General features: G+C 49.3%; 2 protein-coding genes across 4 annotated transcripts in view; one reads left to right on the top strand and one right to left on the bottom strand.

Moving 5' to 3' along the window:
- Positions 1-14,199, bottom strand: part of ATPSCKMT (ATP synthase c subunit lysine N-methyltransferase) — a 197,487-nt gene extending 183,288 nt beyond the window's left edge. Inside the window, exon 1 of one of the 2 annotated variants that reach the window (XM_040353426.1) lies at positions 14,098-14,199. The gene's annotated coding sequence lies outside the window, so the exon portion shown is untranslated. The remainder of the gene's footprint in view (positions 1-14,097) is intronic. The other variant, XM_040353428.1, reaches the window with a different exon arrangement.
- Positions 14,200-14,403: 204 nt separating this feature from the next.
- CCT5 (chaperonin containing TCP1 subunit 5) overlaps positions 14,404-16,088 on the top strand; it is a 244,834-nt gene continuing 243,149 nt past the window's right edge. The window contains exon 1 of one of the 2 annotated variants that reach the window (XM_040353425.1): positions 14,404-14,620. In XM_040353425.1, the coding sequence (XP_040209359.1) occupies positions 14,516-14,620 (105 nt within the window). In that variant the 5' untranslated portion in view covers positions 14,404-14,515. The remainder of the gene's footprint in view (positions 14,621-16,088) is intronic. The other variant, XM_040353424.1, reaches the window with a different exon arrangement.

The following is a 16,088-nucleotide window of genomic DNA, read 5'->3' as shown; positions in this document are numbered from 1 at the left end:
CTGGTTTGGTACAGGCGGCACTGGTTTGGTACAGGCGGCACTGATGGGCACAGGCGGCACTGATGGGCACAGGCGGCACTGATGGGCACAGGCGGCACTGATGACACTGGTGTGGCTCAGATGACACTGGTGCGGCACTGGTTTGGTACAGGCGGCACTGGTTTGGTACAGGCGGCACTGGTGTGGCACAGGTGGCACTGATGGGCACAGGCGGCACTGATGGGCACAGGCGGCATTGATGTGGCTCAGATGACACTGGTGTGGCTCAGATGACACTGGTGCGGCACTGGTTTGGTACAGGCGGCACTGGTGTGGCACAGGCGGCACTGGTGTGGCACAGGCGGCACTGGTGTGGCACAGGCGGCACTCGTGGGCACAGGCGGCACTGATTGGCACTTATGGGCACAGGTGGCACTTATGGGCACAGGTGGCACTTATGGGCACAGGTGGCACTGATGTGGCAGTGTTGTGGCACTGATGTGGCAGTGTTGTGGTACTGTTGTGGCACTGGTGTGCACTGGTGAGGACAGGTGGCACTGGTGGGGCACTTGTGGGGCACAGGTGGCACAGATGGCACTAGTGGGGCACAGATGGCACTAGTGGGGCACAGATGGCACTGCCTGGGGCACAGATGGCACTGCCTGGGGTAAAGATGGCACTGCTGGGGAACAGATGGGGCACTGCTGGGCACTTACTTTCATTGAAAAAAATCTCTCTCCTCTTCTCTCACGCTGCAACGGTGTGAGGAGAGGAGAGAGATGACCTGCAGGTGACCCAGCCGCAGGGTTTGTTTACAAATGTGATCGCGCCGTCATTGGACGGCGCGATCACGTGGTAAGGAGCCGCTTCCATTGGCTCCTTACCGCGAGTGCTGTTGCTGCGGGTCCCGTAGACCCGGCGAGCACCGGCAATCGCGTGTGCGCACCCGCTCGGGCGCGCACAACTCACTCTCTGGGAGGACGTACATTGACGCCCTCCTAGAGTACAGAAACCGCTCTGTAGCCGTATTTTGGCTATAGGGCGGTTACCAACTGGTTAATATTACAACACCTAGTAGCTTGCACTCAGAAGCGAACACGCATGTAAGTCCCACCCACATATGTAAACGCCGTTCAAACCACACATGTGAGGTATTGATGAGCGCGTTAGAGCGAGAGCAATAATTCTAGCACTAGAACTCCTCTGTAACTCTAAACTGGTAACCTGTAAAAAATGGAGATTTTTAAGTCCCGAAATTTGGCGCCATTCAGTGAGTGTGTGCAATATTAAAGCGTGACAAGTTAGGTATCTATTTACTCGGTGTAACATCATCTTTCACATTATCCCAAAAAATTGGGCTAACTTTACTGTTTTGTTATTTTTTAATTCATAAAACCGTTTTTTTGGGGCAAAAAAAAGGCGTTTGAAAAATGATTGCGCAAAAACCATTGGAGATAAAACATTGCAATGACCGCCACTTTATTTCCTAGGGTGTCTTCTAAAAAAAAATATATAATGTTTGGAGTTCTGAGTAATTTTCTAGTAAAAACATTATGATTTATACATGAAGGAGAGAAGTTCCAGAATAGTCGTGTAGTGGTTAAATATAACTGGCATGGGTTTTTGTTACGCTGATCATGAAGGGGAACTCCGCGCCAAAAAAAAACAAAAAACGGCGTGGGTTCCCCTTCAGGAGCATACCAGGCCCTTAGGCACCTTTCACATGGGGCAGTGGAGGTGCGGTGACAGTATAGCGTTCGCGATTTTTAGGGCCGATATACCGTCGTATTTACCGCGATATTCGGTCGCTAGCGGTCGAAAAAGGGTTAATACCGCCCACAATGCACCTCCGTAGAGGCGCATTGCGGGCGGTATTACCGCGGTTTCCCATTGATTTCAATGGGAAGGAGCGGTATAGGAGCGGTAAACACCCCGCTCCTATACCGCTCCAAAGATGTGGCTAGCAGGACTTTTGGAGTGGTCCTGCTAGCGCACTGCTTCAGTGTGAAAGCCTTCGGGCTTTCACATTGAAGCCTGCAGGGCACGATTTTTTCAGGCGGTATAGCAGCGCTGAACCGCCTGAAAAATGTGTCAGTGTGAAATGGGTTTTAGGTCTGGTATGGACTGTAAGGGGGAACACCTATGCCGAAAAATTCATACCAAACCCTTATGCGAGCACGCCGCCTGGCCGATCAGGAATGGAGGTGGGGACAGGCGAGCGCCCCCCTCCTGAGCTGTACCATGCCGCATGGCCCCCACCCCAAAGCACGCTTGTGCTCTTCTCTGCCGTTTTCTGCGGTGGGGAGCCGGACTTCACTGATGTCTTCTGCTGGGGGGGGGGCCCGGTCTTCTCCGCTGCCTTGTTCCGTCTTCTCCTCTAGCGATGTTGACACGACGAGCTCTCCCGCTGTAATGTAATGTGTGTGCGTTGCGCGACGACTTATATAGGCCTAGGGTGTGGTCACTGGGTGATGCCACCCGCAACCCCACCCCTTATTACATCAGATTCCCATCATGCCCCAGGAATGTGATGTAACAAGGGGTCGCGTCGCCGGGTGGCATCACACGGTGACCACGCCCCATGCCTATATAAGTCGTTGCGCAACGCGCACACGGCATTACAGCGGGAGAGCTCGTCGTGTCAAAATCGCTAGAAGAGAACACGGAACAAGACAGCGGAGAAGACCGAGGCCCCGCGGTGGAGCCCGGCAGAAGAGAGAACAGAGAAGACAGCGGTGAAGTCCGGCTCCCCCTGGCAGAAGACAGTGGTGAAGTCCGGCCTCTGCCCCGTAGAAAATGGCAGAGAAAACCAGGCCTACCCCCCCTTGTAAAAGAGTTTAAAGAAGAAAGGGGGGCTCGGCAGAAGACCCCCCCCCAGCTGACAAATAAATTACTTCAAAAACCTGTGTAGTGTGTTTTTTTAACTTAACATTTTTCCCCCAGGTGAATAAGTACCCCATACTCATTCACATAGGGTGGGGGGCTGGTATCTGGGGGCCACCTTATTAAAGGGGGCTCCTAGATTCCGATAAGCCCCCGCCCGCAGACCCCAACAACCAACGGCCAGGGTTGTCGGGAAGAGGCCCTTGTCCCCCACGCCGTTTTTTCGGCGTAGGTGTTCCCCCTTACAATCCATACCAAACCTAAGGGCCTGGTTTGCTCCTGAAGGGGAACCCACACCGTTTTTTTTTTTTACTTTGGCGCGGAGTTCCCCTTCATTGTCAGCGTAACTTAAAAAAGATTTGGCCATTCAGGTGCGTCTCTTTAAAGGGGTTGTAAAGGAAAAAATGTTTTTTCTCAAATAACTTTTTATTGAAAAAGGAAAGAAATTCCTTACAACATACAGAAACACATGATACAGCATGAGGAGAGATAAAGAGGCAAGGCACAGGGCTGCCTTTTTTACATGTATTCAGATAGTAACGGATATGGACCGTCTTCACGCTCCTAAACAATAACAAGCACATAACTGAGGTTGAGGATGCCATATCATAGCGACATATGTTATCATACTGCAAAACGTCAAACATGGAGGGGTCATGAAGGTACTCCCAGTAGGAGGGAGAAAGAAAGAAGGAATGGAAAAAGAGAGAAAGGAAAGGAAAAAAGAAAGAGGGGGGTAGAGAGAGGGGGAGAGGGGAAGATCATCGAATTAGCTCATTTACCTAGTCACGGTGGGTCCTCCCGAAGGCGCCATGGCTCCCAGACAATGTCGTGGGCCTCCAACCTGTCCTATATCCTGGCAGTCATTCTCTCCATCAGCTCCACATCTTTGATCCTAGCGTGTAAAGCCTCAGGGGTAGGGGGAGAGCGTTTTTTCCAGTTCAGGGCTACAAGACAGTGGGCAGCTGTGAGGATATGGCGTGTTAACTTTTTGCAAGGCGTGGAGGTTCTCAAGGGGGATTACCCCAAGAGGAAGAATTTGGGGGACATGGGGACCTGCATGTCCAGAAGGCGGCCTAATAGTTGCTGCACCGCGGTCCAGTAGGGGGTGATTAATGGACAGCTCCAGTAAATGTGAAGGAGGGAGCCCTTATCTCCCTGGCATCGCCAGCAGCGGTCAGAACTAGCAGGGTATATGGCGTGAAGCACGTCAGGGGTCATATACCAAAAGAGAAGGACTTAATATGCTTTTTCCTTGTACAAAGTACAGAGTGAACTCTTAGCTGCCTGGGACCAAATAGTCCGCCATTGCTCCATGGGTATCACCTCGTTAAGGGCTTTTTCCAATCGAATCATGTAAGAGTGTTTACCCTGGGATTCTAGGGGGTAGGCGTTTAGTATTTTATATATATCAGAAATTAAGCCTTTCTGGGACGATCCGGCCAAGACCAGTCTTTCAAAGGGAGTCGGAGGGGAGAATTGCAGGTTAGGTGCTATGGACAGGGCGTAGTGGCGAATTTGCAGGTAACTATAGAATACCATCTTGGGGAGATCAAATTTAGTTTGGAGGCTAGAGAAGGGCATTAGTTTGCATGATAGGGGATCTACTAGGTTCCCAAAATGAAATAGATTCCGGGATGTCCATGGATGAGACATTTGGTGAGTAAGGCTATCTGGCACCTTGGGATTATACATGAATGAGGTCAAGAGCGAACGCTCCGAGGACAGCCCACATGGTCGTGACAGTCGACGCCAGAGTCGTCGGAGCTGTGACACAGAACCCAGCAAGCGATCAGAGGGAACCTCCACATCCGCACTAGAGGTCGATATTTGGCCGTTTTTGTGAAATCGGCATCGGCCGATTATTGTGGAAAAATCGGCCGATTCGCGGGTAAAATATCCGGCCCCGCATTGCCGCCTGCCCTGCAGAACTGTACTGACCAGTGAGTCACCAGTGCCCCCGCATTCATGTATCCTCCATCCGCATGGCTACAGAACGGAAGATTTCAATGGCATCGCGCTGTCCGCCCGGCCCCGCCCCCTTCCTCGGCGTGCTGTTAGGGAGAAACAACCATTGGTCCGGCGCCCACCCCCTCTCCGTGCTATGCGAGGGAGAAACATCATTGGCCCGCCCACTCCCTCTTCGTGCTGACAACCATTGGCCCCGCCCCATCCATCAGCGTGCTCCGTGCTGTAGTAGGGAGAAATAACAACGGCCGCCTGCAGTACTGTACTTACCAGTCACCAGTGCCCCCGCATTCATGTATCCTCCATCCGCATGGCTACTAATGGGAACTAATGATTTCAATGGAATTGCGCTGTTCGTACGGCCCCGCCCCCTTCCTCGGCTAGCTGTGTTAGGGAGAAACACCATTGGCCCGCCCACTCCCTCTCCGTGCTGACACCATTGGCCCCGCCCCCTCCATCGGCATGCTGTATTAGGGAGAAATAATAACAACTGCTGCCTGACTTAGTAACTCCCCCCAGCAGGAGATCGTGGACAGCAATAGCTCTGTCTCCTGTCCCTGCTAAGGCGGAGTCTGCTGGAATTATTACACTCTAGTTCAATGATTGGCTGGTCAGCTCATCTGCATGCACCTAGCCTATCAGGTGCATGCAGATAGATTAGGATACCAGCATGTATGGAGGGTAAGATGCCTAAAATTGTGTGCTACTGTGCCCCCCTGCAGAATTTATTAATGTATTTTTAAAGTGAAACCTGGCATTGAGAAAATGGATGAGGATGACTCTGGGTGTATATCAGAGTTACATTGTGGAGATCCTCTTCACAATGTAACTCTCATCCTCATTAATTTTCACAATGCACTGCAAATCAATTATCTTCGTTACCACAACGCAGCACGACCCATCCCTCTCCACAACGCAGCACCACCCATCCCCCCCCACAACGCACCACCACCCATCCCTCTCCACAACGCAGCACGACCCATCCCTCTCCACAACGCAGTACCACCCATCCCCCCCCACAACGCAGCACCACCCATCCCCCCCACAACGCAGCACCACCCATCCCTCTCCACAACGCAGTACCACCCATCCCTCTCCACAACGTAGCACCACCCACCCCCTCCCCCCCACAACGCAGCACCACCCATCCCTCTCCACAACGCAGTACCACCCATCCCTCTCCACAACGCAGCACCACCCATCCCTCTCCACAACGCAGCGCCACCCATCCCTCTCCACAACGCAGCGCCACCCATCCCTCTCCACAACGCAGCACCACCCATCCCCCCCACAACGCAGCACCACCCATCCCCCCCCCCCACAATGCAGCACCACCCATCCCTCCCCACAACGCAGCACCACAAATACAACTGGGTCCCCCCGGACTTATCAAGGCATCGGAAACGGGACGGGGCATCAGGGCTGAATCTGAAGATGTGATACACCTCCGATTCACCCATGCCAAAGATGTTCTGGTAAGAGCATTACCATTATTGAGCACGTTTGGGTGTCGATCGTTTACTATGGTGAAGGAGCACTCAGAGGCACTTATTGATTGAGAAGATTTTTCTGCAACTATCTTGGAATATACACAGTGGCACTTAATAACTAGAATTGTGACATTATATTCGCTCCTTTGTGTTGTTTTATCACTGATAAGGAACCACCATTAATTTGGACTTTTTTTTCCTCTGGGTTTTAGTTTTATGTTTGCATAGCGACTAGGGGTGTAACGGATCAAAAAACTCACGGATCGGATCGATCCTCGGATCAGGAGTCACGGATCGGATCATTTTCGGATCAGCGCAAAAAAAAAAAAAAATGTGTGTGTGTGTAATATATATATATATATATATATATATATATATATATATATATATATATATATATATATATATATATATATATACATATATATATATACATACACATATATACATACATACACACACACACATACATTTCACGGGTGGATTAAAGAGGAAGCAGGTGAGGCTGTTTGGGACTTGTTAAAAGTACAATCTTGATGTTTTTACAGATAGATAGATATATATATATATATATATATATATATATATATCTATCTATCTGTAAAAACATCAAGATTGTACTTTTAACAAGTCCCAAACAGCCTCACCTGCTTCCTCTTTAATCCACCCGTGAAATGTGCTCTCCCCCCCCCCCTCCTCCTCTCACACTAGTGCTTCTCTGCTACTATTCCCTCTCCATGTCGGCTTGCCAGAGCCCAGTGCACAGCGTGACACGCCTCCCCGGGGAGGCGGGGAGGCGTGTCACGCTGGGCTCTGGCAAGCAGACTGGGTGGAGCAAGATCGCTCCGGAGCTAGGCCGAAGCCGGGGACTTTCCTAGGCCTAGGCTCCGGAGCGCTCCGCGGATCGCGGGGTGTGCCGATCCGAACGGGGTGGCCCGTTCGGATCACGGATCGGTGACGATCCGTTACACCCCTAATAGCGACTGTGCACTTGTAAATTATTTAACCTTCTAGTTATTCTTATGATCTTTTTTTGCACTTATAACCATTAGCATTTAATTATTTTTGGTTATCAAATTTCACTTTTATTTTTATTCATTCCACTGTTAGTAATTAATTCACTAATTGTTTTGAATTCACCTGCTTGGGAATATAGGGCCATATCCACAAAAGAGATACTCCGGCGTAAGCCGTCGTATCTCTGGTTCTAACTTTGGAACTGATCCTCAGAAGCAGTTTTCCTAAGTTAGGCAGAAGATCCGACATCTGTAAGGGACTTACACTGCCGGATCTTAGGATGCAGTACCGCATCCGCCACTGGGGGCATTTTGAGTCGAAATGCCTCTTCTAGTATGCAAATTAGCACTTAGGGCGATCCTCAAAGCTTTTGTGCCTAGTTTTTTCGCCGTAAGTGTTAGTTTGCCTGGTGTAAAACTAGGGCTGCTTTTACAAAGTGTAAAGTTAGTCACACCTTGTAAAGGCCCATTCAAGCGACGGCATTTGGTATGCATTCCCGAGGGAGAACTCCACGGCAATTTGTAAATTCCAAACCGGCATGGGTTCCCCCCCAGGAGCATACCAGGCCCTTAGGTCTGTTATGGGTTGTAAGGAGACCCCCCCTCCGCCGAAAAATCGACGTAGGGGGTCCCCCTACAATCCATACCAGACCCGTATCCAAAGCACGCTACCCGGCCGGTCAGGAATGGGAGTGGGGACGAGCGAGCGTCCCCCCCCTCCTGAGCCGTGCCAGGCCGCATGCCCTCAACATGGGGGGGTTGGGTGCTCTGGGGCAGGGGGGCGCACTGCGGGCCCCCCCACCCCAGAGCACCCTGTCCCCATGTTGATGAGGACAGGACCTCTTCCCGACAACCCTTGCCGTTGGTTGTCGGGGTATGCGGGCGGGGGATTATCGGAATCTGGGAGTCCCCTTTAATAAGGGGGCCCCCAGATACCGTCCCCCCACCCTAAGTGAATGGATATGGGGTACATCGTACCCCTATCCATTCACCTGTAGGCAAAAAGTAAAAGTTAATAAATATGCTCCGGCAGGTACCCACGTGGTGGGTGCCTACCCACGTGCACCCACCACGTGGGTACCTACCGGAGCATGACGGGACGGTGATGCCTATATAAATGGGATGCAAGGCGCGCTTCCATCATTACAGTGACAAGAGGCGACGAGTCAACATCGGAAGAAGGGAGAAGAAGAACCTGACGTCACAGAAGACCGCGCCGGCTGCCTGTTTGAAATCGAGCTAACACACAAACATAGCAGGCAGCCAGCGCTGAAGAAGAAGGCACCGGACATCTGCAGAAGAACCGGGGTTCGCCGAGTCAACAGCGGAAGAGGGGAGAAGATGGAAGAAGCCCCCCGGAGTCCGGAGAAGCCCCCCCCCGGAGAGCGGAAGAAGAAACCCCCCCCGGAGAGCGGAGAAGACCCCCGGAGAGTGGAAGAAGAAGCCCCCCCTGGTAATTGAGCTAATAACGAAGACAGGGGGGGCATCCGGAGCAGAATAATAAATTATTTTAAAAACCCTTGTGTTGTGTGTTTATTAACTTTTACTTTTTGCCTACAGGTGAATGGATAGGGGTACGATGTACCCCATATCCATTCACTTAGGGTGGGGGGCCGGTATCTGGGGGCCCCCTTATTAAAGGGGACTCCCAGATTCCGATAAGCCCCCGCCTGCATACCCCGACAACCAACGGCAAGGGTTGTCGGGAAGAGGTCCTGTCCTCATCAACATGGGGACAGGGTGCTCTGGGGTGGGGGGGCCCGCAGTGCGCCCCCCTGCCCCAGAGCACCCAACCCCCCCATGTTGAGGGCATGCGGCCTGGCACGGTTCAGGAGGGGGGGGGACGCTCGCTCGTCCCCACTCCCATTCCTGACCGGCCGGGTAGCGTGCTTTGGATACGGGTCTGGTATGGATTGTAGGGGGACCCCCTACGTCGATTTTTCGGCGGAGGGGGGTCTCCTTACAACCCATAACAGACCTAAGGGCCTGGTATGCTCCTGGGGGGGGGAACCCATGCCGGTTTTTTCGTTGAAAATTGGCATGGAGTTCTCCCTCTCAGGAATGCATGCTGAGCGACGCTGTCATTTGTTTTTTAAATTATTTGTTTTCCCGGCGCGTCTTTTTTTCACCCGTCGCAACTTTAGTGTCCCGTCGCAATCCACAAAGCCGCCCAGCGTCAATTACGTTCGCACGATGCACGTCGGGAAAATGACGTCACACGCATGCGCAGTACGGCCGGCGCGGGAGCGCGCCTCATTTAAATTGTAAACGCCCCCCGGAGAGGAGGAACGCCTTACGACGGCGGCACTTAACTTACACGGCTTGAAATTTTTACGTAAGTGCTTTGTGGATCAGGCACTTAGGTAAAAACTTTAAGTCAGTGTAACTTAACTGCTGAAAGTTAAGTTACGCCGCCTGGCTGAGGATTTGGCCCATAAAGTATATGTTATACCCACCACTTGTATTAACCACTAGAATTTTCTAGTGACATACATCTTCCACAGCGCCCCCTATGACTCAACCACTGACTGTGGCTTAAAGGGACACAGAGTGCAGGGGTTTAGTAGTGACGCAAAGTTTCAGGAATAATTTCAACAAAGTTCCCAGAAACACAACAGTAATTCCACAAACTGTCACCCGCAGTGAAATCCCTTCTTTCTGGAATTGGTAGTGGCAACCAAGCAAGTCATCTTCCTCCAGATAATGGGCGGGACTGTCATTGGGTTTAGCAGTGACCAATGACAGTCCTCCTCCTCCTGGAAACAGGGACGGCCCCCTAGCAGAACTGCACCCAGTCTCTTCCCCATCACAAAAGCTGATTATCACAGCTACAGCAAACCAAACCAAACCATGTTCTTCATCTTTTACAATGTGTGGGGGCACAGTGCCTCCCCCTCAGTGCAGATGTGGTGTGGGGAACTCCTAAATTGGAATGCATTAGTGTCTCACTGACACTTCCCTGCACTGCTATGCTGATGGGGAGGGAGTCAAGTGCCGGCAAAAGAGGCTTTGTGTGCCGCTTGTGGCACCAGTCGCCTACCCCTGCCATACGCCCTTAAGAATGGGAGACATTGTTGCTTTCTTTTTACAGTATATGATGGTTTTTGATGTCCAAAATATTCTAGATGTTTACAGACATACTTTTGGTATGAGTCTTTCTTACATTATTTCATCCACTGGATAACTGACCATCAACAGGAAATTTTTCATTACGCTCATAATATATTTAGTTTTGAACTCCATTTATAACAATACACATTATACTGTTCTAATAGACTATCCGATCCCTTCTGTCTGCGGGGGCTCCCACACCCGTCTGGGCGGACCCACTCCTCTGGACTGCAGGTTATGTTGTTGCTCTGGGTAAGGGCGTTTCCTGCATATTTTAGGGGTGGGGGAGACACCACACTTGCCATTATGATGTCATTATCTATTCATGTTTTACTGTATTTTTTTGTAATTAATAGTATTTTTTCCTTTCTCTGTAGTACTATACAATATCTCTGTTTTAATACCATCATAACAAAGCTCCTGAAGAAGTGGTGAATTGCCCACGAAACATGTCGAGCATGCCATAGGGTTGTCATAGGATTGTCACAGGTTGAACTGGTATTATTATCTTCCCCGGATGCACCTTTTATGTATGGATTCACAGAGTCATTTGAAGCCTCGTACACACGACCGAACATGTCCGCTGAAACTGGTCTGCTGGAAGCCTGTCCGCCGGACATGTCCGATGGTCAGTACGACTCATCGGACATGTCCGCTGGCCCGAGAACCCGCGCATGACGTCGAAGTGATTCGACGCATGCGTGGAAGCATTGAACTTCCGGGTTCGCGCACGTCGCCGCGTCATCGTCGCCGTCACGTCACCGCGTATTCTGTCCGCGGGGATTTTGGTTTGATGGTGTGTACAACCATCAGACCAAAATCTACTAGCAGACATGTCCGATGAAAACGGTCCGCGGACCGTTTTCATCGGACAGGTCCGCTCGTCTGTACGAGGCCTTAGAATTTGTATATTTTAACATGTTGATGTTAGTTCAATAAAACTCTATTTGTTTTATTTATTTGTGTATCCCAAGTGTTATGGTACCCTTAAAGTTCACTATAGCCTTCAAAAACAAAAACTCTCTTCACGTTGATAGGACGTAGGTATCCCTCCTTTTCTTGTTAAAGCAGAGTTCCCCCTAAAAATTAAACTTCCGCTTTAAGTGCTTGTGACCCCCCTGGCATGTAATTTTTTTTTTGGGGGGGCGGATACCCACTTTTTAAAGGGATCAATCTCCCACTTCCTCCCGGGGGACCACGGCGCCGGGAGAAAGTTCACCTCTCCCCCCTCCCTCTCGGCAATCATCTGGGACATGTCACAGATCCCAGATGATTGCCTGGCCAGTCACAATGCCAGCCCGTATCGCTGGGACCTGGGACAGGTGAGTGTCAGATTAATAAAAGTCAGCAGCTACACTTTTTGTAGCTGCCGACTTTTATATGGGTGGAATTCCGCTTTAACAATATGACATTTTCTAGGCACTTTAATTAAATAATAGAGGTGGTTGCGTATGACACATCTGCATTGTAAACGTATTTGTCCAATGGGAGACTTTGTTTTTGACCAATTTAGAAGTATTGCGAAAATGTCAGTTTGTAGCCAATGGGTTCATATTTGGATGTCTATATCTTTAAAATTCCACTGTAAAATCATACCATATTGTAAGATATCATAGAGAGGGTGCGTATGACGGATCAGCATTGTAAATAAATTGGTCCAATGGGAGATTTTGTTTCTGACCCATTTTGAAGTATTGCGAAAATTTCAGTTTGTAGCCAATGGGTTCATATTTGGGTGTCTGCATCTTTAAATTTCCAGATTAAAATCATACCATATTGTATGTAAGCTATCATATTTGGGACTCTGTACCTTTTAAATGTCAACAGTAAAATCATACCATAATGCAGCCCTCAAAAATGAGGTACACAGAGCAGCACACAGAGCGCCATGGTTCCCGGAGGACACAGAGCAGCACACAGAGCGCCACGGTTCCCGGAGGACACAGAGCAGCACACAGAGCGCCATGGTTCCTGGAGGACACAGAGCAGCACACAGAGCGCCATGGTTCCCGGAGGACACAGAACAGCACACAGAGCGCCATGGTTCCCGGAATACACAAGAGTGGCATGGTTGGGAATCACACGCACACAGCGGACATCTCCCACTGTGTATTACAGAGCTGGGTCTGATTTTGGCGGCTCCGTGTAACAAGGTTCCGCCCCCCTAGACCGGCTCGTATGATAGTAGATTGATTCAGTGATCCGCCTATCACACGAGCCGATCCAGGGGGGCGCGACCTTGTTACACAAAGCCGCCGAACACAGACCCAGCTCTGTAATACACAGTGGGGATGCCTGCTGTGTGTGTGTGTGAACCAGCATCAAGGCATGGTGAGTCTGGAGTGATGGGGCACAGTGAAACTGCATTAAATGGGCCACGGTGAAGTTGCATTGGATGGGGCACTGCGACGCTGCAATTAATGGGGCACGGAGATGCTGCATTTGATGGTGCGCGGTGATGCTGCATTTGATGGGGCACGGAGATGCTGCATTTGATGGGACAAGGTGATGCTGCATTTAATGGGGCACAGTGAGGCTGCATTTGATAGGGCACAGTGAGGCTGCGTTCATGGGCACAGTGAGGCTGCGTTCATGGGCACCGTAAAGCTGCATTTGATGGGCACAGTGAGGCTGCACTGATGGGTACTGCTGATGTTTTAAGTTAATATTGTTAATGTTGTTGTTAATAATATTTATTTTTGGAGCTTAATTCTGCTTAAAACATTTAACAGTGTAATTTCATGAGATAATTTACAAGGGCGTGTTTAGGGGCGGACTTAGGGGTGGGGCAGGGGAGGAGTTGGGTGGTGCAACTAGTGGCGAGTAACTCTTAAGGCCTGGCTAGTGGCTCAGGACTTGAAATTTTGAGCCCTGCCATAATGTATATGTTATAGAGCAGGGGTGTCCAAACTTTTTTCAAAGAGGGCCAGATTTGATGTAGTGAACATGCGTGAGGGCCGACCATTTTGCCTGACATTCCTTGGACCATTAAAATTTGGTGTGTTCATTTGGGTGTGTTCATTTGAGCAACTAATACTCTGCCCAACAAGAATTCTCCCGCCTTTGTGGCTGTGTGGTGAAGAGATGAGCATGGGCGTGTTATTTGGATATACCGTATTTATTGGCGTATAACACACACCTTCACTTTAAGAGGGAAGTTTCAGGGAAAAAAAATGTAAATAAAAAAACTGTATATATCCAAATTACCAGGGGGGGCCACATTAAACTGGAACAGGGGCCGCAATTGGCCCCCGGGACGGACTTTGGACATGCCTGTTATAGAGAGTGATGTATGTGTGACAACTCTGTGTAATCATTATTATGGATATTATGCCATCTAGTTTTTTTTCTGTTGAATATCCAACCAAAAAAACCTGATTTGGAACTGTCCGATGACTTGACTCCAGTCCCTTACCAGTGAATGGAAAGTGCACTGAAGTGGGATGTCTTGATAAAAGGACATAGAAAAAAGAAGGTCTCTCTGGTAACAGACTTGAAGTATGCAACCGTTTCTAACAGGAAACGAAATAAGTACACTAATAAATAGGAAGGGACAACAATCAAGGCACATAACTTCATAAATAGTATCCGCACAACGCAGTAGACAAATTAACTAATGCAACAAATAATGAACTGTACAGTACAGTTACCTATTTACTCCTAAGATGTCGAGACAGTTAACTCATCAAGCTTAGCTATAACTTGCAGTCAAGTTACGTTACTTCCGCCGCTGAAAAGCAAAACCTTGTGGAATCGCCCACATATGACAAAACAAACCAAATGAAAGATTTGAGTGATTGCATACGCTTTATCTTAACAAAAATTGGTATATTTAAAATTAATACATGACAAGCTGCCCTACATTACTAGGTATGCAAAATGTCATTAATGTGCAATTTGTCACCTCCCATGTTAGTCAAATGGTACATTCCATATAGATGTTTCCAGAAGCGGCCGTAAAGCAAACGGTGTACGCATGCGCGGTACAGAAGCCGGTTGAGTAATTTTAGCGTGGTCGTTGCTTCTGACTTGAGCTTTCTTTTGGCTTTGCGTACATTCGTTATTATCATGTCTGCATTGGGGACGCTGGCATTTGACGAGTATGGACGACCTTTTATCATCATCAAGGATCAAGAGCGCAAGTCACGCTTGTCTGGGTTGGAGGCTCTTAAGGTAAGAAGTAAAATAAAATCGGACTGGAAAGCAGCTCTAATGCTGCTAACGAGAGCACATGTACGGACTTTTGCTGTAATCGTTTTAGTGGGGATGGCTTGGAAACCAAGCTAATTGTTTCACTAGCATGTGCTGGAGCATGTGCACGTTTAAGGTGTGACGCCATTTTAAAATGTTTCCCGGACAAGGTTAAAAAAAACAGCCGTTTATAGAGTGTGACACGCCATTTTAAAACGTCATACTTCAGCCCGTTAATTAGAACCCGCACTTTGTTCCTCATTAGAGAGGTGTTTTTTTTTTTTTTTAAACTATTATTAATAATAATAATATTCAGTGATGTGCACAAAGTGGTCCCTTACCCCCTATATTAGAGACGCAGTGCTGGTAAGCTATGCCCGTGTGTGTGTGTGTTTTTTTTTTTTTTGTCCCCCCTCAATGCAGAACCTGCATTAAAGTGGTTATAATGTCAAAATAGTTTCATTTTAAAGTGGAAGCTCTGCTGATGTGCGTGCTTCCTCCCTCCACAACCCTGCCTCAGTAAAAAAAATTGCCACCAGTTAGAGCAGCGAGCTTCGTACATGCGTGGTACGGAATTGTCTGTAAAGGATTCACTGCTGGTTTCCCTTGCAAAAACTGGCGACGGCAGAACCTGACAGTCGATCCGGAAATCGGCTGGGGTGCTGAGATCCTGGGCTCCCTGGACAGGTAAGTGTCCATATATTAAAGGATCACTAAAGTAAGTAAATGCGCCGCGTCCAGGCCCAGATTTCCCACAAGGCCACTGAGGCCAGGCCTTGGGGTGCGAAGGGGCGGCAGTGGCATGGATTCCCCCCCGACGCCTGTAACATACAGTTGAGAGCGGTAAGTTATGGGGGAATCCGCTCGCTAACAAGTGATTGCGGCAATGTCGCCAAAATCACTTGTAAAATGTGTGCTATCACACAGGGAATTGTTTTCTCCTGTATGATAGCAAAAAAATGTATAAAAAAAAAAAAAAAACAATTTTATAGTAAAAACATCCGACGGTACCGGCCCCCCCTCGAACCCCTGTTTTACTTACCTGACCCCCTCGAAAGTCCCGCGCGCGTCCACCTCTTCGGTTCCCAGCCATGGCCGTTGATTGGCTAGGCTGGACGGATTGATAGCAGCGCAGCCATTGGCTGGCGCTGCTGTCGATCACAGCGGATGATGCGGCGCGCCAGGGGGCGGGGCCGAGTGATAGTCGGCGGCTATGCCCGCCGCTGTATCGCGGAAGCGCCTCGCAAAAGCTTTCCGCCATGCTCGCTCGCATGAAGGTGAAAAGCTTTTGCGAGGAGGAGCTGAGACAGCCGCCGAGGGACCCCAGAAGACAGGGTTAGGGGACACTGTGCAAAACGAGCTGCACAGTGGAGGTAAGTATAACATGTTTGTTATTTAAAAAAAATAATAAAAATGTTTGCCTTTAGTGTTCATTTAAGGCTTGCCTGTA

The sequence above is a fragment of the Rana temporaria genome, chromosome 5 (assembly GCF_905171775.1).
Source record: "Rana temporaria chromosome 5, aRanTem1.1, whole genome shotgun sequence".
In the NCBI taxonomy this organism is placed as follows: domain Eukaryota; kingdom Metazoa; phylum Chordata; class Amphibia; order Anura; family Ranidae; genus Rana; species Rana temporaria.
This window is presented reverse-complemented; position numbering and strand designations above follow the sequence as displayed.